Genomic DNA, 22,912 nt, shown 5'->3' with positions numbered 1-22,912 from the left:
CAACTTACCCTTTTGCTTTTCAAATGCAGACCAACCAATCCAGAACCCATACTCCCCCAATCACCCTCTTTATTGGGCTCTCATACCCTGTGCCACCATCTATCACCATCTATCTGCCCTAACCACCCCAGGGCCAGTAGCAGACAACAAAGGACAGCCCCTGTATACCAGAAGCTGCTGAAATTACACAAACTAGAATTTTGGGCAGTCTTTTTTTTTTTTAATTTTTTTTATTTTTGAGAGAGAGAGACAGAGCATGAGTGGGGGAGGAGCAGAGAGAGAGGGAGACACAGAATCACAAGCAGCCTCCAGACTCTGAGCTTCAACACAGAGCCTGACGCAGGGCTCGAACCCACGAACCGTGAGATCATGACCTGAGCCGAAGTCAGACGCTTAACCCACTGAGCCACCCGCTTTATAAGACTGCATTTTTGGCATTCTTAAACCTGGTTACCATGCTTTGCCCATTCCTTCCCTTGGAAACCACAATAAAGGCCCATGCCCACAGTTTTCCCCTCCTCTGCCTCCCGACTGACCGCATTGCTTCTCCCCATGCCCTCAGTGACTTGGCATAGCCCCACTCCTTGGGATCTGTGAGTGTAACAAACGATCTGTTCAATGGAACAGCATCCTGATCTGTTCGCCTTACCTTACTTAAATAAATAAAATCTATATTAAAACAAATGCCCAGGTCACTTCCTCCAGGGAGGCTCCATTGATCTCTCTACTACTCAGCGTAATTTACTTCTTCTCTGTTCCCTGGGGCCTGCTCTTTGTTCCTCTGTCTGCCTAGAATCTGGCTGCTATCTGTGGCTGCTGCCTTCACTGTGATCCATCCAGTTAGGGGCTATGAGTCCTACTTCTCAGCCTCCCATGTCTAGGGCTCTGCCTGGCACACAGTAGGTGCTCAGTAAAGACCTGACAACTGAAAAATGGTAAGAATGATCCAAGAATGATAGTAGTAGTAATAACAGTAGCTCTCTGTGCCTGCTGCTTTTCATACCTTTCCCCCAATTCCACAAAGCAACTTTCCGGGGGGTTATCTTCATTCTACAGATGCAAAATGAGACTCAGAGAGGTTCAGTGATTTATTCAAGGCTACACAGCCAAGAAGTGGCAGAGCCAGGGTTCAAACCTGAGTCTGTCCAGCTGCAGGGTTAACAATCTTGAATTTAATTAAATTGAATCTAACTGAATTGAAGTTAATTCCTCATTGTGTGACCCTGTCAGAGGGTGGCCCTCTGCATGGATTAAGAGGTGGCAATCAGGAGTGTTCTAATGCTCTGAAAATGAACACCAGACATAATCCAGCTGCCAAATGTTTTCAAAGCAGAATCTGGATTCTTTATGTCCTTACTAAACACCCATTTAAGGCTCTTCACTAGCTTTAAGGTGAAACCCAAACTGCTTACCCTCATCATCTGACCTCTACTTACTTTGCCAGCCCCTCTACTTCCTAACCCACCCCCAATTCAGATGTACTGGGTGGTCCTGGGGATAAAGGTGCTTGCTGCTGAGCAAAAGTACCTCCCTAGCTTCTCCCAGTAGGAAAGGAAGTCCCTCGGTGCCCAACTCAAAGTTACCTGTCTCCTGGAGAAAGTCCTCAAAGACACCAGATGGCCAACGCCTGCAGAGAATGTGAAAATGTCAGCTGCCTGAACAATCCTGTGCAGGGGGCCACCCCTTCCTGCCCTCCCACGCTCCAGCACCCCCACATCCAGCAACTCACCTTGTATGAATCCAGCAATTTTCTAGAAAACCTGATGCGTCTTCAGCTGAGGCCACAAAGAGCTGCAGGCCCACGAGAACACAGTTAAGGAGAGAAGCGTGTTTTGACAGACCTGTGTCTTTCCTTTTCATCCTTCGGTGTCACTTCTGAGCCCAGAAGGGGAACAATTCTGAATGTCTTGGATTACAAGAACCCCCAACGCCTGTACTGTCCAGCAGTCTCAGATTTGCTTTTTTCCACCTCTAGGCATCTAATATGAGAGTCCCAAGTGGTTACTATTCTCCTGATAAGAAACATGTGTTCCCCAAATTTAGCAGGAATTATAATAAAATCATTATGTTTCTAAATCCTTAATCCAGGAGGAAGGAGTTTAATTCCTAAAGGCATTCTATTGTTAGCTTTTCCAGGAATACTTATGAGGTAATTGATCCTGATTTATCAAAACAGGAGATAGTCTGCTTCCTTTCTCTTCACTTAAGAAAAAAATTGAACCACAGTTCATAAACCAGTCTCCAGGTCCTTTACAAACTGGAAAGACTTTATTTCCGAGCAGGACAGCTCAGAGAAGTGTGGGAAGCTTGTAAAGCAGGGTGTGACACTTTCCTATTGTGAGTCTTCAACTCACAATTTAAGTAAGGCTAAGGACTTCAACTGTGTTGGGCCCTTAGCCTTCAATGCTCATAACAAGCCCATGAGGAGTAACTAACTTGAATCTGCAGGTGAGGCAGTGGAAACTCAGGAGTCTGAGTATATATATATATTACATATATATGATATATATATCACATATATGTAATATATATATCACATATATGTGATATATATCATACATGTTATATATTATATATATTATATATAATACATATATATAATATGTATGTATTATATATAATATATGTATATATAATATATATAAAATATGTATTATATATAATATATAAAATATATATGTATATATAATATATACAATATACATTATATAGATAGATCTGTCTATATCTGTATATCTATATCTATGTCTATGTCTTTATCTATCTATCAGTATAAATCAAACATTCAAAAATGAATCTGTAAAAATTACACTTGCTCTCCATCCTGGCAAATCCTCAGAATCATGGCTGAGCTGCTGCGAAAGAGCTGCATGGCCTTGGGCAAGTCATACCAGCTGTCAACCATGGCTTTCTCATCTGCACAATTAAGTTAATAATCACTGGGCTGTTGGGAGAACCAAACAAAAGAATAGATGTAGAAGTGCTTAGCACCTTGTAGGTGCTTAATAATTGTATGTCCTTTTAGTTCCTGCAATAAGTGCTATTGAATAAATGATAATTTAACAATAATGTATCTATTGAACATAACCCTTGTGTTTGGTGCTAAAACGAGTCTGCATTTAGTCCCTCCCAAATCCTGGGTAGTAGGCACCACTTTCACATAAGAGGAAGCTGAGGCTCAGAGAAGGTAAACATTTTGCAGGAAGGAGTAAGGCTGGGGTTTGAACTCAGGCACACTGAATTTAGAGGTCATAGTCTTAACCATCTTGCTATCCGACCTCCGGGAAATGAGGATGAATAGACATTTCATGTGACAGAGGCTGAATTTGATGATTTGCCTTTTGCTCTCTCATTCCCCATCCCAAATTCCTTCTTGGAAAATGAAAGATGTTTGTGCGAGCTGCCCACTCTCTCAAGGACACTATGCTCAGAAAGCTTCATCGATTTCTTTTATTATATGGTTGCAAATTTGCCTGCTCCTCGTAAACCCTCAAAAGCAAGCCTCATGAGGTCACCAAAGCAGCTGCAGATGTGATGTTCCCAACTGTCTTTCGTACATGATTTCTTCCCAAAGAGGAAATTTCACCCCTGCCAGGGGATGGGGAGAGGAATGAACCCTCTACTCAGCCTGTGCCTCCACTCACCTTCCCTTCAATATTTATTTGCTTCTTTATTTTCATTCCTTCTAAAAAGGACCTGAGGTAGAATGTCTCATCAAAGATAATCACCAAAATATCTAGATAGCTGCAGCACCCCCAGAGTAAAGGGAATCAATACCATGGATGGCTTGGGCTTCTCCAATGAAGAGACTTCCAGAAGGAGGCAATGTGGGAGGAGCTTCTACCAGCAGAAGTAGCAGAACCTCAAAAACTGGTCCCTGAGGCTCACACCAAGGCCTGCTACACAAAACCATTTTCTCCATCTTTCTACTGCATCTCTAAAGAAAGGGAGGATCCAGGGAAGGAGAGGTGAGGCAGGGAAGGGAAAAAGGCCTCCTCCTCCTTGATGCCATTTCTTGTTATCAGGAGGGAGACTCTTCCATCATCAGTTCTGGACCAGCTTCCTGCCTGAGAACAAAACGAAAACAAACAAACAAAAAATGAACATGTTATGGGCTGCTGTCAGGCTAGGTGGTTCTGTAGGACTGAGGTTGGGGCCAACCAGGGGCGGTACCGGCGACAGGGCAGATAGGCCACAAGTTCTTTCTGTGGCTCAAGAAAGGCTGCCACGGCAGCAGTCACGGCTAGGTATCTGAGGCTCCCCAGGTCCACCCTGCCCTGTGACCTCGATGTAGAGTCATCAAAAATAAACATAGCAATCCCTGCCTTTAAGGAGCATCCAGGTGCTGGGGGAGGCAAGCACACAACTGAATTCTACAAGATTCATTCACACTTTCTACCAACATCGAGTGAGCATCTACTCTGTGCCAGGCACCGGGCATGGAGCGTGAGGGGGACTCGGAGGAACCATGAAGCTTGGAGTCTAATGCTGTGTCGAAGGCTGAGGGTGTTGTGGAGCACAGAGGAGTGTATCTACCCAGACTAGAGAAAGTCAGAAAGGTTGCATGGAGTTAACAAAACAGAAAGGGATAGAAAGGGAGCTCTCTATAGAAAAAACAGCATGATCAACTGCACAGACGCGTGAAACATTGTACCTAAGACTCAAGGCTTGTCAGGTGTGGACTGCTTCTGACAGCTCTATGACCTTCAGATGCATCTGACAGGACTTCCTGTCCTCCAGTGGCTCATCTTAATTGAACTTGGGGCCTCTGGAGCATGGCTCAGAGCAGCTCCATGATCTCATCGTCCAGGAGGTGATGGGCTAGGCCAGACACAGTTCCTGGGGGCTCTGAGGAAAAGCATGCAATCAGGTACATTCTGTTTCACATGAAGTCCCTATCCAAATATCCTCCCGTGGTAAGTTCCAGGTGACCAGCCTCACAACCCTGTGTGCAGTCTCTGCTCATGGCACACTCTGAGAAAATCAGACCTAAACTCAGATTCCATGGTTATCTGGAATGGAATGCAGGGGACACCTGTCCCCTTGGACTGAACATCTCCTTCCTTTCCTGCATGCCATGCACACTTGAAGCCCTCAGTCCTCACTCCACGTCCACACTTGAGATCCGTGCAATGATTGTGTCCTATTTTATTGATGAGGTGCCTGAGGCTTGGAGACCTTCATTAACCTGCCCAAGAACTTCCTGACCAGGCAGAGTCAAACCAAGATCACTGGGGCATCTGCTTCTGACCTGCTTGTCTGAGTCTTCCCACATACGTTCATCCTTGACATTCAGACCTCAGCTCAAACCAGAATTCTCTCCATCTAAAGAGTCTCTCTCTGTCACGACTTTTCCTTTTATAACACTCACCCTCTCAGATAGAATAGCACAGCCCTCCCCCCAACCCTCACCCCTCACCCCACACCCCAGCTCCACAAGGCAGGGACCTTTCCTGACTCCTTCACTGCTACATCCCTGATGCTCCAAACAGAGCCTAGGACATGGAAACCCTGAACAAACGCGTGCTCAGTGAACAAAGGCATCTGGCCCCTCCCCTGGAATTGCTAAAGATGGCAGCCAGTGGCCCACTGGGCACTTGTGAAGAACACTGACCCATTCATGCCAGGCTTTCTCAGTTTCTCACAGGTGAGCGCAGGCAATTTCATAGCTTTTTATTTCTGCTTCAGCAAAAGGATACCTTCTAGCAAGGTTCTGTGTGACAAACATTTGAGATTCATAAACTAATAGTATCCATAGGTCACATTCCTTGATTCTACCCACACGTCTGGCTTAGGGTCAAACAGACCTCTCAGACATGTGTCCTCACCGAGCGTGGTATGCCTGCCGTCGTCAGCAAGAACTGTTGCCGGTCAGTGTGAGCGTTGCCTGGAATCTGCTCTGACTTTCAATTGCTGCTTTTGCTGTTCCGATCAATTCATGTATACACTCTCTCTTGGTGTTTATTTTCGTTGATTGCTCTATTTCGTGTCGTGCCATTTTGATCGTGGTTTTGTTCCCCTCCAACACTTGATCACCTCCAAATTATTTTTCCTCTAAAAAGAAGTCATAAGACCATCAGCCCTCCTTAAGTGAGCCACGGTCCTGAATGCTTGGGAAAGAATCCTCGCTCCCCACCTCATGACCCCAAGTAATCCTGAACTACTGTGCTCTCATATTTTGTGACAAGACATACGCGTTCCTAAAAAGCACCCCGCTAGACAAAATGGGGAACAGGGAGCGAGGGGCATAACACCCAAAAATGTCATCAGTGACAGATAAGAAGGGCACAAAGAAAAAAATATTAGCACCGTTTTACACACGTTAAAGGGTTCAGAAATATATAAGTACTACAATAAGCACGGCACTTCCCCTTGAAAAGACCTGGTGTTTGTATGTAGAGAGGACGGGGGAGGGTGGCAGTTGGGGCAGTACTGTGGCGGGGCGGACGCAGGGCTCTCTGGATGGGATGGAAAGTTGCAACTGCCGGTGCAGGTGGATGTGGCTTATAACGCATAGTGGGCTGCGGCACCGAGAGGTGCTGGAGGTGTGTCCACGGGCGTGTTTTGTGCATCCCTACCTGGCTCAGCTCAGCTGGCTGCCGTTTTCTGCATTCGCCTAGTGTTTCTCCAGTAGGAGATTTTGCCTAGGCAAATGTGAAATTCCCATTATCCTCAAGTCATTCCCTAAGATGTCAATTGCATTGGAACAAATTCACATTTTCAAAGACACGTGTTCCATCAGAACTGGCCGTACCTGATTGCCTTTAATGTTTTCCTCATTTATTCAGACTGGACCAAGAGGATTGAGTATCAGCCTGGCTCAGGGAGCGTGCCGCTTTTCCCCAGCATCCACCTGGAGACGTGCGACGGGGCCGTGTCCTCCATCCAGATCACCACGGAGCTACAGACCAATTACATCGGCAAGGGCTGCGACCGGGAGACCTACTCTGAGAGATCCCTTCAGAAGTTGTGTGGTGGGTAAAAATGATATACAAAGCATATCTTATATTATGAAAGAATTAGCCCCTGCCAACCGCATCGGCATGTATACCTCCTGGATGATTATTAAGTTTACTTACTATGATTAGGGGTTCAGATGGCACAGGTCTGGGCACCGGGCACACCTGACCAGGTCCCACCATTTACCAACTGTGTGGCTGTGGGCAAGGCATGGGACAAAGCCTCCTCTCTTCATCAGCAATTAATGACACAATGCACTTAACACAACTTATCGTGGAGCCTGAAGAAACACGGGCTCTGTTCCACTGTGTTGATTTGAAAGAGGCACCTGATCAGGGGCCAGGGTGAAGGGTGGTGTCTTATCACTCAGGGAGCAGTCGGTTTCCTCTCCCAAGGGACCACCTCATAATTTGCAGAGCCCAGGCTAAGTGAGAATGTGGGGCTCTTGTTCAGAAACTCGTAAGAATTTTAAGGCTGCAACAGCAAAGCATTAAACCAAGCCAGGGACCCAGGCCAAGCATGGGACCTATGTGACAGCTTAGGTGGCATGCCAATAAAGCCATCCTGGCCGCCCACACCAGAGAAGAAGAGCTGGCGTGGGGGCGGAGGTGGCCCAGGTGAAGGTGTCCCGGTGTGACAGAAAGGACCCACTGCCTCTGTGAGGCGAAGCCACAGGAAACAAGCTGCCAAGAGCAAGGAAGCGAGACTGATGAAGGTGCTGCACAAGGAAACCACTTTACCGAGCAGCGACTTTGTGCACCTGTTAGGCTCTTCACATGCATCGCTTGATTTAATTCTCTCATCTTCAGTGCGAGGAGGCTGTTATTCATCCAGTTCTAAGGATGGGAAAGTTGAGGCCCAGAGAGGAAAAATGGCTTGCTCACGATCCCAGTTAGAAGGTGACAGAGACAGAATTTGGAGGTAGTTCTACCTGAATAAAGGCTGCTTAGCTCAATATCTGAGGAGACAGGCCAGGCCTTGGGAGCTAGAATGTAAATCTCTTCAGTCAGCCTGTGGAGTGCTCAGTACAGTGGGAATGGTCCCATGTGCTTGGTAAACCAGACCATTGATGTGTTGATGGGCCTTGGGGTGAGGTGGGCGACATATATTTTGTTTGTCTCATGTTCTCACCAAGAATATTCAGGAACTCCCATTTGATTCCCCAGCTGTGCTGTGGGGAGCTTAGAAAAGAGCTTGCTCTTAGACTAGACCTATATTTGGGGTAACTATATCTCCACAAAAGGAAAAGGACCCTCCTGGATACAGTGCAGGCTGCCATCCACTCCTGGTGACCCCTCCACTACTATTGCTGGGACAGTTTCCCTCCCTCAACATTGCTGTGCACACACACACACATGCACTCATGCACACACACACACACACACACACACACACACACACATACACACACACGTCTTCACCCACCCTGCTCTTGCCCAAAGAACCAGGTGCAAATTTTAGAAGTGAATGTGGAATGGACCCTCTTTAGGCTATGTCCCATTTATCATGTCACCAGGCTGTCAGGAAGGCCTGCGGGAATGGGGCTTCTCCAGAACAATGCAGTAGGCTGGGGAGAACATCACAACTTCAATATTCCAGACAGCTCCTGCAAAAATGGATGGAAGGGGCCCACAGTATTCAGCAAACTGCCTCCAGCCCATGTGCAGAGAAGCCATCTCAGACATCTTACTCTGAATGAATATGCCCTTTCGCTCCCCATGCACCTGGATTATAAGTCAACTCGACCCGTGCCACAGTGGGTTACAGTCATTTCCTAAACCCCTCCAGGTTAGAAGGAGATGATGGAATCAGGTTGTTAAAGATCAGATGGGCCCAAGGGCACGCACTTGTGATTTGATTTTGAATGTTGCTGGGGAGAGCAAGAAGGATTTTCTCAGGGAAGAAAGTTTAGAGCAAAATTGCATCTGGTTGTTAACACAGCTTATTCCTTCCGGGCTGCCAGCCTCGCCTTGCAGGAGGCACGTTCATTCAATGAGGAGAGCAGGTTTCCCCCAAGATGTGAGCTTACCTGGTTCCAGGAGCAACCCTTTATTGGGGGAGCGGGGTGGGGGGGAGTCTGGGTGTCTTTCTGGTGACCTCACCGGTAGTGCCGCCCACTGCTCTATGGGGACTCTGTCCGAGTAATAGGATGGGTAGGGACACTCTTGCCTCCATGTTAGGAGTCTGAATCTTGAATTCCATGGAGGGAGAGCTCTGGAAAAAAAGGCAGAAGCAAATGAGTGAAACCCAGATGCGCATCTGCTGCTAGAGTCAGCTTTGGAGAAGGCAGCTCATCGGACCCCATGCTCTTTCCCAACTGCAAGGGAAATGCAGACTGAGTCACATATAAAACAGAGTCTGGATTATCATTCCTGCTCCTGTGGGCATCTTAGGTTCTTGGGACAAGCTTCCGTGTGTTTTCAGCGGATGGTAGACAAGTTGTTTGCAGGCTCTCCCAACTAAGGAGCAGCCATGATACTTTCAGCCTCAGCAGTCATGCATTTTTCATCTTCCAAATCTTTATTGGTTTTGGATGGAAACAGGGAGACCAATTAGGATGTTATTGCCATGGTCTAAGCAAGAGATAATGAGTTCCTAACCAGGGGAGTGGCAGTAGGGATGCATTTAAGACAGCTTTAGGAGGCAAAATCAGCAAGCTAACCAATGATTGATCAGCTGTCAGTGAGAAAGAAGAAATTAAGATGACTCTAGCATAAGCCTCTAAGTGGACAAGGGTGCCACCAGCCAGAACCAGGAATCCAGGCAAGAGTAGATTTAGGGGGACTCTGAGGTCAGGTGCCTGTGGAACATCCAGATGTGGGTGCCCAATGCTAGCCTGAGTCTGGACGCTCCTGCGGCCCGGCCTCCACCCAGCAGATCCATCGTCAGAGCCAGTTTCTTCCTGATGTTGCACCTCTTCTTGGCCAGGACACCTCCTCTGACCCCGTGCCTAGCTGGCTCTCATCCCTAAATCTTAGCTCATTTTTCTTCCCACTAGAATCTCTCCCCGCTTCGTCGTCCCAAACCTTTCCCTTCAGTCAATATTCTCCTGCCCACTGTACACCAGGGAGGCTGTCCTAGGGGTGCTTCCTGGGTCCCTTCGAGTTCCGGCAGGGGTGTCTCCATGGAGGGGCATCTTGCAGGTCTGGTCATTGCCCACCTGCCTCCTCCACTTGTGATGCTGGCTCCATTAGGAGCTGTGGTAGAATCCTGGTCAAGGGGAAATCTGACAGTAGCTAGCTCAAAGCCAATTGTCAGCAAGTATCTGACAGGTGCAGTAAAAACAAAGGTGTCCCCTGCAGCTTGTAGAACATAGCTTAAGATGATCCCCCACTAGCCTTGCTTTACATAAAGCCAGGCTTCTTGACGAAGTTGGGCAAACTGCTTATCACTTGCTCTGAATTCAGAGATCAAGATGAAGGGCTCTGTCATCTCAATACCAGACTTTCCAGAAGTGAAGTGTCACAGGACTGCCTTGAGTATGAGATGCCCCATGAAGCCCTTAGGAAGACCTCTTGACCAAATTAAATTTGACATTAACATCAGCCCCAGGAAAGGCCCACGGCGCTGCCCCTAAGTCAGTACATATTACAGGAAATAGAAAAGCGGTCTGTGATGCACATGCCTTTCCTAGCCCGGAGGCCAAAGGCTAGTCCTCCTCAGGATCACGAGGCTCCTGGCAGCTGGCCCACACCTCCACATATGTCACCTGGGTCAGCTGCTTTGTCTCTCGAGTCAAGAACTTTGAGGAGAGGCTCTGTTGCAGGAAAGGCCACAGGATGAGAGCATCCTATTAAATCAAGTGGTGATCTGTCAGAGCACTTCAGATCACCAGACATTAAGTTGTTCTCAGGGCTTATTCATTTGAGAGCCCAGGAGATTTTCATAGCTGATTTGTTCATTCATTCTTTCATTCCTTCATTCGTGTTTTAATTTAACAAATATTTGTTGAGTGTCCAAATGCTGCAACTCTTGAGGTTATGTAGAAGTTAATAAGACCGCTTAACAATTCAGTCTTCTGGGGAAGACATGTTAAAAAAAAAAAAAAAGTTAAGAGGCTCCTGGGTGGCTCAGTCGGTAAACATCCGACTTAGGCTCATGTCATGATCTCACAGCTTATGAGTTTAAGCCCCACGTCGGGCTCTGTGCTAACAACTCAGAGCCTGGAACCTGCTTCGGATTCTGTGTCTCCCTCTTTCTCGCCCCTCCCCCATTCACACTCTCTCTCTCCTCCAGAAATAAACATTAAAAAACATTTTCTTGGAAAAGAAAAAGTTAAGATCATCTTCTATATCATGAAGCTTAACAGAGATGTTCTCATTCATAATCATGGTCAGAGGCTTTTGTACCCCAAGAATAGCCCAGCTACAGGAAGCTATTGTCAGTTTCTCCAAGATGCCTTTAAAAGGCTGAGCTTCTAGGGGGTGAGTGTCAGAACCCTAGATGTAGCCAGTACTTCCATTCTCAGAGAGCAGCAGTGGGCCTACTGCTTAAAGGAAAATTGGTACACACCTACTGGAAATCAGATTAAAGGGCAAAGGGCTGACTCATAGATGATAGTGGGGAGCTTCTCCATGGATATGCTGATTTCTTTGACATCATTTAAACAGCTGTCTTACAGCAGCCCTCCCACATTGGGTATAAGGATTTTACCTGTAGTGACCTTGCACAAGCTGGTCAGCAACTGAGTCTCTATGGCCCTGCTTCAGGAGCCTGGCTGACCGCCCCTCTTCCAGGGCCCAGTTTGCTTCACCTGGAGATCCAAGTTCCCAATGGCAAGGTCTTGCAGGAACCCTTCTTGTCTGGGATTCCAAAGGTGGAATGACACTCTGAGTAGGGACAACAGCATGTGAGCTCCTGAAAGGACATCAGAAAGTCCTCCCAACATGTCCGTGTCGAAGGCCTCCGGAAGAAGAACTGGGAATCGTAGGCTCTGATGTCGGTCACTTACGTGGATAATCAGGATCACAGGTTATACACCAGCCACCAGTGACTCTAAAATCATATTGGCTATTGTTATTTTATTGGTGTTTATTATTGGCATATTATTATTTTATAACAAAGGTTTGTTTATCATCTCTACCACATGTCCTTCTTGGGTTGACTGTGGCTCTCTTCCACATGGCCTCCCACCAGGATCTAGGCTAACAACAGGTAGCCTTTATCTAGAGCACTGTTGATCTCATGGCGCACGGAAAAGACGCGGAGAGCCATGAACTGTCTCTTAAGGCTTCTGCCCTGAGAGGACACATCACTTGCACTCACACGTTGTTGGTCAGAACAGGTCACATGGCTCTGTGACATCAGTGGGGCAGAGAAGCATGTTGGGAACAGGGTGCATTCGACCACCACACAGTCCTAGTATAGCATTTGTCAAGAGGGCCTCCCTGTCCTCCCCTGAGACTCTGCCACTGACCTGTTCTACCCACCAATGGTAAAAGATCTTCTACTGGGTCCCAAAAGGTAGGGCCAACTTCTGTTTGGTTCATTCCTGGCTTCTCGTCATAGTGCCTGGCGTAACCTAGACATTACATGAATATTTATTGAAATAGTATGGAGTTGATATTGCAATTGGAAGAGCACGCCACAGAATGAGGCCTGCATCTTTAAAAAAAAAAAAAAACGTTGATTTATTTTGAGAGAGAATGAGTGGGGGAGGGACAGAGAGAGAGAGAGAGAGAGAGAGGGAGGGAGAGAGAGAATCCCAAGCAGGCTCTACACTGCCAGCACAGAGCCTGATGTGGGACTCAAACCCATGAACCATGAGATCATGACCTGAACCAAAATCAAGAGTCTGACAGTGAACTGACTGAGCCACCCACGTGCCCCAGAATGAGGCCTGTGTCTTTGATTACAATGATTCCTCAACCCTGAGACCCTCCACTTATTCTTGCCCTGTGGCAGACCCCGAGGAGGCATGACCTGAGGCTCCATGTCAATTACCATTGCCACAGGCCCAGCTTGAGGTGCTAAGAACATTCTGCCCTCACCAAAGTCATCCAGAGCAGAATGCAAACCCTGCAATTAAGAAGTTCAGGGCCCCTGGGCTCCATTTTTGCTTTCACAGCACAGTGTGTCCTGAAATCTATCTCATTCATACATCTTTATCTAATTGCTGGCTCAGAGAGGCTTCCCCATTCTAGGGCTCAGGGACCTTGACTCACACCTCAACTCTGGTTCCAAGTCCCCCACGCTTAACCTGCAACTGCCGTGCACCGAAACAGTGTGGACTCTAAGCAGCCGGGTGGGTCCCAGGGACCTTCACAGAGGATTCCCAAAGAGCTCCTTAAATACACCCTGATTCCAGATGATGCGGCACCATCTTTGCAAGTGACGCGTCCTGTTTACCCACAGCTTTCCCTGAGATCCCTTGAGGAAAGGAGAGAGAGAGAGGAACTCTGGGAGAAAGTAAGTCTCTCTTAGTTTGTTTAAGTGTGCCGAGAAATGAAATACAAGCTGTTAAGTTTGGGGAAGTCTGCACCATCTGGTTACTTACAGCTTGATGCTTTTGGTAGGCAACATCTGTGGGTTAGGCAGGGTGGCCCTGCCACTCCCCTTACCATGGAATCAGGGAAGCCTACATCAATGGCCTTACCAGGGCACATGCTATCTTCACCATGACTGTCTGTGGACAGCCACCTGTGTAGGAGGGTGGGATCCCAGGGGACTATGCTGTGTGCTTGGCAAGATACCATGCTGCATGGTAGAATGAACATTAGCTGGGCCTGCCTCTAGCTAGCTGTGTGGCTCTGTGACCTTGGTCAAGTCACTTCCCTTCTCTGGGCTTTGATTTCTGTTTATAAAATGTAGCGCAGGTTACAAGATCTCCCTCCTGGTTCATTGAGGCGGTGCAGTGGGGAGCCTGGGCTTTGGAGCTGCAAAGCCCTGGTGATGGGCCCACTCAGTAGCTCGTTGTGATCCTGGGCTTACTGAGCCTCAGGTTCTTACCTGTAGACTGGAATCATAATAGTATTCACCATGCAGATGAATGATTAAGCAAAAGCATTGTAGTACTTAATTCAGGTCTGGTGCTCAGTGCCCAAACCAGTCCTTAGGAAAAGAAATAATAGTGGTATGGTGCAAAGCTGGCATTGGCAGCTACCAGGCACACATGTTCACACTGGTTCTACTAGACTGCACTGGATTCACTGGCCTGAGCTAGAAGTCTAGGAGCCCAGAGCACTCAGCCTGCATCTCTCTGGCCACCTGGAATTTTGAGAACTGACACAATCTCTGAGAGTGCCCCGTCACAGGGCCGTCTCCACACTGGACAAATCCTGGTCTCAGAGCCAACTCACCTGTAGGTCCAAGAAACAGTTGCCATGTCGCATTATTCTGAGGGTTCTAAGAAAATGAAATTGCTCCAAAAGACCGCGTATCTCCCACTCCCCAACCACCCTCAAATCTCCGCCTGCTACCACCCACATAGATTTCTTTCCGATACCTTTGGAGGGTGATAACCCTTAAGGCTTTGTTAGGCATTAAAATATTACTGTGAATCAACTTAGCAGAGAAATAAAATGCATACCAGACAAGGCTTCAGGGACATTAGATAAGAACAAGGAAATATTGGGGCTCCTGGGTGGCTCAGTCAGTTGAGCATCCGACTTCAGCTCAGGTCATGATCTTACAGTTTGTGGGTTCGATCCCTGCATCAAGCTCAGCTTGCTGACAGCTTTCTCAGAGCCTGCAGCCTGCTTCAGATTCTGTGTCTCCTTCTCTCTCTCTGCCCCTCCCCGGCTCATGTTCTGTCTCTGTCTCTCAAAAATAAATAAATGTTAAAAAAAATGTTTTTAAAAGAACAAGTAAATATTGATGAGAGGTGTGGGGACAGAGATAAGGCTGAATGGGCAGGCTTACCTGGGCATTGGATAGATGGCCAGAAGTATCTCATGAGGCCCTGGGTGGGAAGAAGGGCAGTTATAAACATTAAAGGAGTGTCTATTAATGGCACTGTGTATCAGGCATGGTACCAACCCCAAAACCCTAGGAAATACACATGTAAATAATGCAGTCAATACTGCCCACACTTTCCCCCTGATAAGCACAAGCCGCAGGGTGATCATGGATTGGCAGACAGGAATCTCCCACCCTCTCAGACTCTGTGGTTCCTGGAGGCCTCTCCTAGGGTGAGTCTGTCACCCTAAACAAAGCATCTGGCTCTAAGGATACCTATTTTTCACATAGCATAACTTTCAGTTGCAAACCAACAGGTGCTCAACTCTAGACTTGATCATCTGTTCTAAGGCTAGAGGGAAAACTGACTGCTTGAACCTTTCCCAAGAAGTATATTGGTTTCCAATATGGCACCTTCCTGAAAGGTTCTCAAAGGTCATTTTAACTATAGGAGATGTTGGTGGTAGCTGACTTTGGAACCCAATCCCTCACACCTTATTCCCTGACAGTATCAGGAAGCCCCCGATCCTTATCCTTCCCTAAAGAGCTGAGCCCTGCTCCTGTGTGGGACATAAAGATGCAGAGAGCTCTGCTGGCAACTTTTGAGCTTCAATGGGAAGCCGCTGGACACCCAAGGGTTCTCCCAGCGGAGGCATCCAGTCTTCTCTGCCAGGCTGGCCACCCTCAGCTCGGCCCTCCACAAAGCTGTTGGTGTGAATTTCCTAAGACATAAATCTACCTGGGACACTCCCACTGCTTCAGGCTTAGTCCTCGTGCATTACCCTGGAATCATAGCGGTAGCAGAAACAAAAATACTTACAATAGTAAGGATAAAGTCACAGGTAACATGGAGTGAGCGCTCACCACGTGGCCAGCATGCTTCTTCAGGCTCTAATGCAGGCTCCCATTCAGTCCTCACAACCACTAGGAAGGGAGATGTCACAGCAGGAGCTGGACAGGCAGAAAGGCTAAGGGACGTGCTCACAGTCCCAAGGTCAGCAAGTCATGTTACAAGGCATCAAATTCAAGTTTGCTAACTTCTGAACCTGTGTTCTCGACCACTGTACCGTTTGGCCTAAACATAATGGTTGTAAAAAAGAAAAAAAGTGTGGTGGGTACAAAGTGGCTCACACTCCTTATGGCATCGGGACCTAGAACTTTCCCCAATCACAGCCCTGATCACACTGTGTCACAGCTGTGTGTCCACTTGTTGGCTCTGAGCTACCCCAGGTCAGAGGCTGTGCTGATTCACCTTTACATCACCAGTGCCTAGCAGGGGTCTTGGCACATGGTCGGGGCTCAATAAATGGCTCATGGGTTAATGGATGGATGAATTCATTGGTCCACATCAAACTCTGGCCTTCTCTGGGAACTTCTCTGCTTATGAAAGCCCACCATACTCATTTCCCTAAATTCCAGCACCGTTTTCCTTATATAATATAGCTCATTGCACCTTATCTTGTCACATATAACATTTTTGTCTGCATGTTACTGATGCTTTCACCTCTGCAGACCATGAGAAACTTGGGGATGGGGGGCAGGTGTGGCCTTTGGCCTTTCTTTTCCTGACTCACCCAGCTCCAGGTTGGCTTAGATCTCTAAGTAGATACACTGAGTAGTTCATCTTGACCCAGGAGCAGAAAATAGAAGGTGAGGACACCCAGCCCGTGAGGAATAACCCTTTGTTCTTTCTGTCCCCCGTGCACTGCAGGAGCCTCCTCTGGCATCATCGACCTCTTGCCATCCCCCAGCGCAGCCACCAACTGGACAGCAGGACTGCTGGTGGACAGCAGTGAGATGATCTTCAAGTTCGATGGCAGGCAAGGGGCCAAGATCCCTGATGGGATTGTGCCCAAGAACCTGACAGACCAGTTCACCATCACCATGTGGATGAAACATGGCCCCAGCCCCGGTGTGAGAGCCGAGAAGGAAACCATTCTCTGCAACTCGGATAAGACTGGTGAGTCTGGAGCCCACCCCTGCTGGTGGCTGCCCCTTATATCCCAGCTGGCTAGGCACGGACACAGCCACAGAGGATGTGGGAGGAAAGCAAGAGCATGATGGGGGCCTGGGAAAATATTCTTGTGTCTGGTTTTCTCGCTGCTGATTTTCTGGGCTTGGGGTAGAGCAGGACCAGGAAAGGGGGAAGAGTAGAGGCACAGACACAATGCAAAAGCTGAGACTGGTAGTTTTCAAACTGGCTTCTTCAGAACTCCAGCCTCCCCAGAAGTAACTTAGGGCTGCTACACATGAAGGGGGTGGGGGTAACTGGTGGGGGACACTGCATCCTTACTTCAAGCAAGGCAGCTTCACCTTCACTATGTTATAGACAGTAAGACTTCCAAAGGTTTATTTTCAGTGAAAGGGTCATGCTCATTTTCAAAGTCACCGAATGGTAGTTGACTTTGGCAAGGCGTTTTCCCCACATTAAACCTGCACAAGGCAGTTCACAGCTTAGTGGTTAAAAGCATTCCACCCCTTATTGGCCATATGACCTTCAGCAAGTTGTTTAACCTCTCTGTGCCTCACTTTCCCTTTCTATAAAATGGGTATTATAGTGTTATCTACCTATAGGATTTTTATCAGGATTAAATGACTTAATGTACATATAGTGCTTTAGAACAGTACCTGGAACATAGGAAATTCAATCTGTGTTAGATGTTACTGTTCAAGATAGTCTCTTACATCTCTACAAACAAGTTTATGAAAGCATTATTGTGTTTCCCATCTTGAGGATAAGGAAACATCCTTGAGAGTTTAATAACTTTCCCAAGTATATAGCCAGTGAGTATCAGAACAGGAATGTAAGCTCAGATCCAGCTGACTCCAGTCCTGTGCACTTGTCACCACACCCCACAGGTACACACACACACACACACACACACACACACACGCACACACACAAACCCATGCACATGCATGCAGGCACACACACTTATTTGGGTATCTTATGCAAATTTTACAACTCTATCTTTTTTTTAATGTTTTTATTTATTTTAGAGAAAGAAAGACAGAGCATGAGTGGGGGAGGGGCAGAGAGAGAGAGAGAGGGAGACCCAGAGTCTGAAGCAGGCTCCAGGCTCTGAGTTGTCAGCCAGAAACTGGCGCAGGGCTCGAACTCACAGACCGCGAGGTCAAGACCTGAGTCGAAGTCAGTTGTTCAACCAACTGAGCCACCCAGGCACTCCACCAGCGCTCCACGTTTTCTGTTTCAGTCACTCTTTACATTACATGTTAGCGTACTTTCCAGATGCAGAAACTGAAACAGAGTTGTCTGGCTTTTCCTAGTCCTAAAGTAAGTCTGTGTCAGATTGGTTGTGCTGAGGGTCAGTTTTTCTGGGACTTTCATGCCAGAAGGACTCTGTAGACATGCATGAGGTCACACTGAGGTTTGGGACCAGGTTCAGAGCTCAGCCCACAACCCCAGGAATCAGCCTGCGGTGTGGTCCGTGCAGTGCCTGGCAGGGCGCTCCCGTCACAATCCAGGAACCCGTATCAATAAGACAACAGGACAGGGCTGTAGGTACCAGTGCAAAGCGGCCCCGCCCCGGCTGGGGTTAGTGGCCACACACATATAATCCTTTCTGAAATGTATCAAATACCCCCGGGAGGCAGGTCAGACAGATGTCAGTGTTCCTGCTTACAGAGGAAGAAATTGAAATATCAAAGGTTGAGCAACTGGCCCAGGGTAGCACCCCTGGTTACCCAGAGAAACGGGATCAGACCGGGCCCCCCGGGCCCAAGTTCCACACGCAGGCTCTGGGTCCAGGGGTTCTCAACAGCTACACAGGAGAATAACCTAACCCGGATGCTTGTGAAAGTGCACAGATGCCAGGGCCCCACCCCGGCGCAGTAAGTCAGACTTTCTAGCGGATTCTTTTGTACAGCCATGGCTGAACATGCCACCTTAAATAATGACACTTCACTCTCGTCACATCAGTCCACCCCATGGCACGTCAACACCCTCAAGTCAGCGAGACCTGGTGCTCCTGTGCTTTGGCCAAGCATATGCAACAACACTTTGCAAGCAGCTCAACCCTGGCACAGAGAAGCTAGGGAAGGTTTTCTCTAAGTTCTTTGACTTAAAAAATAAATAATCTATAAATACCTTCTTGCCCTAAAAAAAAAAAAATTTTTTTTTTCAGGAATAGGCTAAAGCTTTATTAGGCTTTTATATATCAGAAACATTTTTTTCAAGGCATGTTTATATCAGAAAACCTGAAAAAAACACAGAAAAGTATAAAGAGGAATGCACAAATCCCCTAAAACCCTAATACTTAGAGATATCTTCTGATTATATTTGGCATATGTCATTACCAAATAAAATCTTATTTTTACTTCTATGTATATGTAAGATGTCCTTACAATTTTCCATCTATTTTTATAATACATGTGATACTGTCATGTTCTCTGTTTGTTTTTTTTTTTTTTTATGTAACATTACATCCAGATCATTTCTCTTTGTGATAAAATATTCCTTAAAGGTATGAATTACATAACAATCCAAAATTCTGTCAGGGGGCTTTAGTATTTCATTTTTTTAATGTTTATTTATTTATTTTGAGAGACAGAGGGAGAGAGAGAATCCCAAGCAGGCTCCACACTGTCAGCATAGAGAATAACACAGGGCTGTGATCTCACAAACTGTGAGGTCATGACCTGAGCTGAAACCAAGAGTCAGATGCTTAACTGACCGAGCCACCCAGGCTCCCCTATTATTTCAGTTAACTGGCTTCTTTTTGTTAGACATTTAGCTGCAACAATGACCAGGGGTCATGAAAAGAAATGGAGTCGATTTCTGAGTGTGCCATATCCCTAGCCCACTGAATAAACCAGTGACCTTGGTAGGGATACTGACTCCAGGAACCCAGGCTAACAGAGGGAGAAGGAGGAAGAAATTTCCTAGGCTAGAAAATGCTCCAGACCTCCATTCATTCTTCTTGTTCCCTTCCTCACCCACAACTTTTCCTGGCTCCAAATAATATTAAATGAGAAAAGTCCTTCTTTCTCTATTTTTCTGACAGTAGACAACAGATAACAGAAATTACTTGGTCACCTGGACCTTGGCCTAGGCCAAACCTACAACACTGGCAACTGCTTTGCACATACTTCCTCATTGTCTCAACTAAGATGCTTTCGGGGTGTTTGCAGGGCTCAGTCAGATATGCTTCCAACTTCGGCTCAGGTCATGATTTCATGGTTCATGAGGTCAAGCCCCGGGTTGGGCTCTGTGCTGTCAGCTCAGAGCCTAGAGCCTGCTTTGAATTCTGTGTCTCCCTCTCTCTCTGCCCCTCCCCAGCTCATGCTCCATCTTTCTCTGTCTCTCAAAAATAAACATTAAAAAAATTTTTTAAAGATGGTTTCAGTTATAAGAAATAGGAAATATGGACCAAACTGATATCAAATAATCAAAAAATCAAAATAATAAAGGGAACATAGAGTTCTTTTAATTGAAAATGTCCAGAGCTATGACAGCTTCAGGCAAAGTGTGATCAAGGGCTTGGCCCTTTCTGCTGCAGTTTCTCAGATCTGCCCCATGTGTGTACAATTTCATGTTAGCAAACATGGCTGAAGCAGCTCCATGCCTCCCACTAATGTAGACAACTTTTAGAGAGAGAGTGTCTCTTATATTTGCTTTCTGATGAAAGAGAGTTCTTTTTGGGGCACCTAGGTGGCTCAGTTGGTTAAGCATCCAACTCTTAATTTCGGCTCAGTTCATGATCTCAAGCCCTGTGTTGGGATCTGCGCTAAGCATGGAGCCTGCTTGGGATTCTCTCTCTCTCTCTCTCTCTCTCTCTCTCTCTCTCTCTCTCTCTTTCTCTTTCTCTCTCTCTCTCTTTCTGTTTCTCTCTCTCTCTCTCTCTCTCTCTTTCTTTCTCTCTGTTTCTCTCTCTCTCTCTCTCTCTCTCTCTCAAAATTAAATAAATAAAACTTAAAAGAAAAAGATTTTTAAAAAAGGAGAGTTCTTTTTTAGAACCACCCAGAAAAGCTCCTGAATCACGGGCTTGAACTGAGTCACTTTGCTGACAGAAGCCCTGTGGCCGGGAGAATGGCCTGCATTGCCTGACTTGGGCCTGGGTCCCGAACCAATGACTGTGGCAAGGGGACCACCCAGAGCCCATATCTAGAGGTGGAATTGGTGTTGAGGTTTGTAGAGGAGGTACAAGAATCAATCTCACTATCCTATTCTCCTGATGCATTAGGATAATCCAGCATCCCTGTCATGACACAGGTAAGGAAACTGAGGCTCTGAGAAGCTAAAAAGTTCTCCCAGAACCATCTAGAGGATACAAGTCCACCCAAAGTCTATCTGACTCTAGGGCCCGTGTTCTTCCTATGACACCTGGTCACCTGCTCATCCATGCGTCATTTATGGATCATGTGCCTCATAGTAGATTTCTGTGTATGCTAACATGTATATCATGTGAGCTCTTTGAGTATTGGTCAAAGAACAGCTCCTCTCCTCTCAATGGCTGTCATCTTGTGGCTGCAGGACATCATGGCGGGGACCCACGATGTGAGATTTCCTAAGCAGAAAAGGAAGTCTTTTATATCAGTGGAGGAAAATATCCCATCCACTGTGTATGGGGAGAGAGGTATTTATTCATAGTTTTGGAAAGACATGGAACTATGACTAACGCTGAAAAATCAATCTGCCTCCTCCTCCTAGCAACCAGAAATGAAGCCGCTCCCCCTAACTGCACACCATAAGGTAGAGAAGGAGACATGATCTGTGGTCGCCATTGTCAAGCCTGATGAAATGAAATAAAAGTCCAGCACTCTAGGAGACACCAGCTGTGCTAAAGGAGCCCAGGGTAGCTGACGTGACTGTCAGAGAGCCCCCTTAGCCCTCCCAGAAGTACTTGTATAAAAAATAAACGAAACTCGTTAGCCCATATAATTTTTATCCTGTGTCTGATGCAGTATCTGAATATAAGTCAGGTTGCTAAGGCCAATGGCTTCTCTGCCTAAGTTTTGCTGTGGACTTTCTTGCACCTTCCTTTTCCATTTCAGTGAGCTCCACTATGTGTGTTCTAGAACATTCATGAGATCTGATTGTGTAACGGGAAACCGAAACACCCACCCCTTTCCCCTTTGAGGCGCTCTAAGCGATGTAGTGGGAAGACCCCTCTGGCAGAGAATGATGCAGCGATTCTGCAACCACTCCGATCGCTTTCTGCTTTTCAGAAATGAACCGGCATCACTACGCCCTGTATGTGCACAACTGCCGCCTGGTCTTCCTCTTGCGCAAGGACTTCGACCAGGCCAACACCTTCCGCCCCGCAGAGTTCCACTGGAAGCTGGACCAGGTAGGGCGCTCCCCTCACCCCTCACCCCAGCTCACCCATTGGGAGGGGCGGTAGGTGTGCTCCAGTGACGAGAGCAGCAACGACGCCCCTCAAAGTTCTGCTCACTTGCTGAGTTTGGGAAAAATCAGCTCAGGGAGACACACAGCATCTTAAAGTCACGATAGAAACTGCTGCCTTCAAGACCACCTGGGGGTGGGAGGGCCACACTTCCCAGGCGGCATCATGCACCTGTCAGTGGACCCGTCGAGGTGTATCTTGTCCATTTTCTCCACGTTGAGCTCCTGGGAAGCTGGTTCTCTTGATCTCCGAGCTCAGTTTGTGATCTCTGCTAACATATCTTTCTATCACAAGTGCCCATGTCTCCTCTCTGATGCTCTGTTATCTCCCTTGGGTGACAGTGCAGCCTTGCTTTTGGTGACACAGGTTGAGAACAAGGGACCCGAGGACCTTGAAGTAAACAGTGACACAGCACACTGAGCAGTGCACGTCCATTTCTGAAGTGCAAAACCCTATGACTCACTCCAGAGCTTCCTGACTTGTGATCACAAGGGCTACTGTGTCATACTTGTCAGTGACAAATCAAGTGTCTCGTTTGAGTGAAAAGCTTTGAAGTGTCTGTTTCCGAGGACTGTGCAGGGCTGAGATTGCAGAAGGGGCGGTCACTTCTCTAGGTGGCTGTGTCACTGAGGAAGAGTCTGGCAGAAGGCCTGGAGCCAGCCTTCACTTAGACTTGAACTGGGTTAGGA

The 22,912-nt window shown here is 47.1% G+C and overlaps 1 protein-coding gene and 1 long non-coding RNA gene across 5 annotated transcripts in view; one reads left to right on the top strand and one right to left on the bottom strand.

Moving 5' to 3' along the window:
- CLSTN2 (calsyntenin 2) overlaps positions 1–22,912 on the top strand; it is a 398,548-nt gene that overhangs the window by 285,458 nt on the left and 90,178 nt on the right. For both annotated transcript variants that reach the window (XM_042954752.1, XM_042954751.1), the window contains 3 exons: positions 6,789–6,974; positions 16,568–16,816; positions 22,045–22,166. In XM_042954752.1, coding sequence (XP_042810686.1) covers positions 6,789–6,974; positions 16,568–16,816; positions 22,045–22,166 — 557 coding nt within the window. The remainder of the gene's footprint in view (positions 1–6,788; positions 6,975–16,567; positions 16,817–22,044; positions 22,167–22,912) is intronic.
- On the bottom strand, positions 1,051–4,150 carry LOC122229533. Of its 3 annotated transcripts, none has more exons than XR_006207025.1 (5): positions 3,778–4,150; positions 2,811–2,944; positions 1,730–1,979; positions 1,584–1,627; positions 1,051–1,283 (listed from the first exon to the last, which is right to left on the bottom strand). It is a non-coding gene; the product is annotated as an uncharacterized LOC122229533 (long non-coding RNA). The 3 variants fall into 3 exon arrangements; XR_006207026.1 differs by having other exon boundaries at positions 1,730–1,875; XR_006207027.1 differs by having other exon boundaries at positions 1,730–1,791.

Source organism: Panthera leo, chromosome C2 (genome assembly GCF_018350215.1).
Source record: "Panthera leo isolate Ple1 chromosome C2, P.leo_Ple1_pat1.1, whole genome shotgun sequence".
Taxonomy (NCBI): Eukaryota; Metazoa; Chordata; class Mammalia; order Carnivora; family Felidae; genus Panthera; species Panthera leo.
This window is presented reverse-complemented; position numbering and strand designations above follow the sequence as displayed.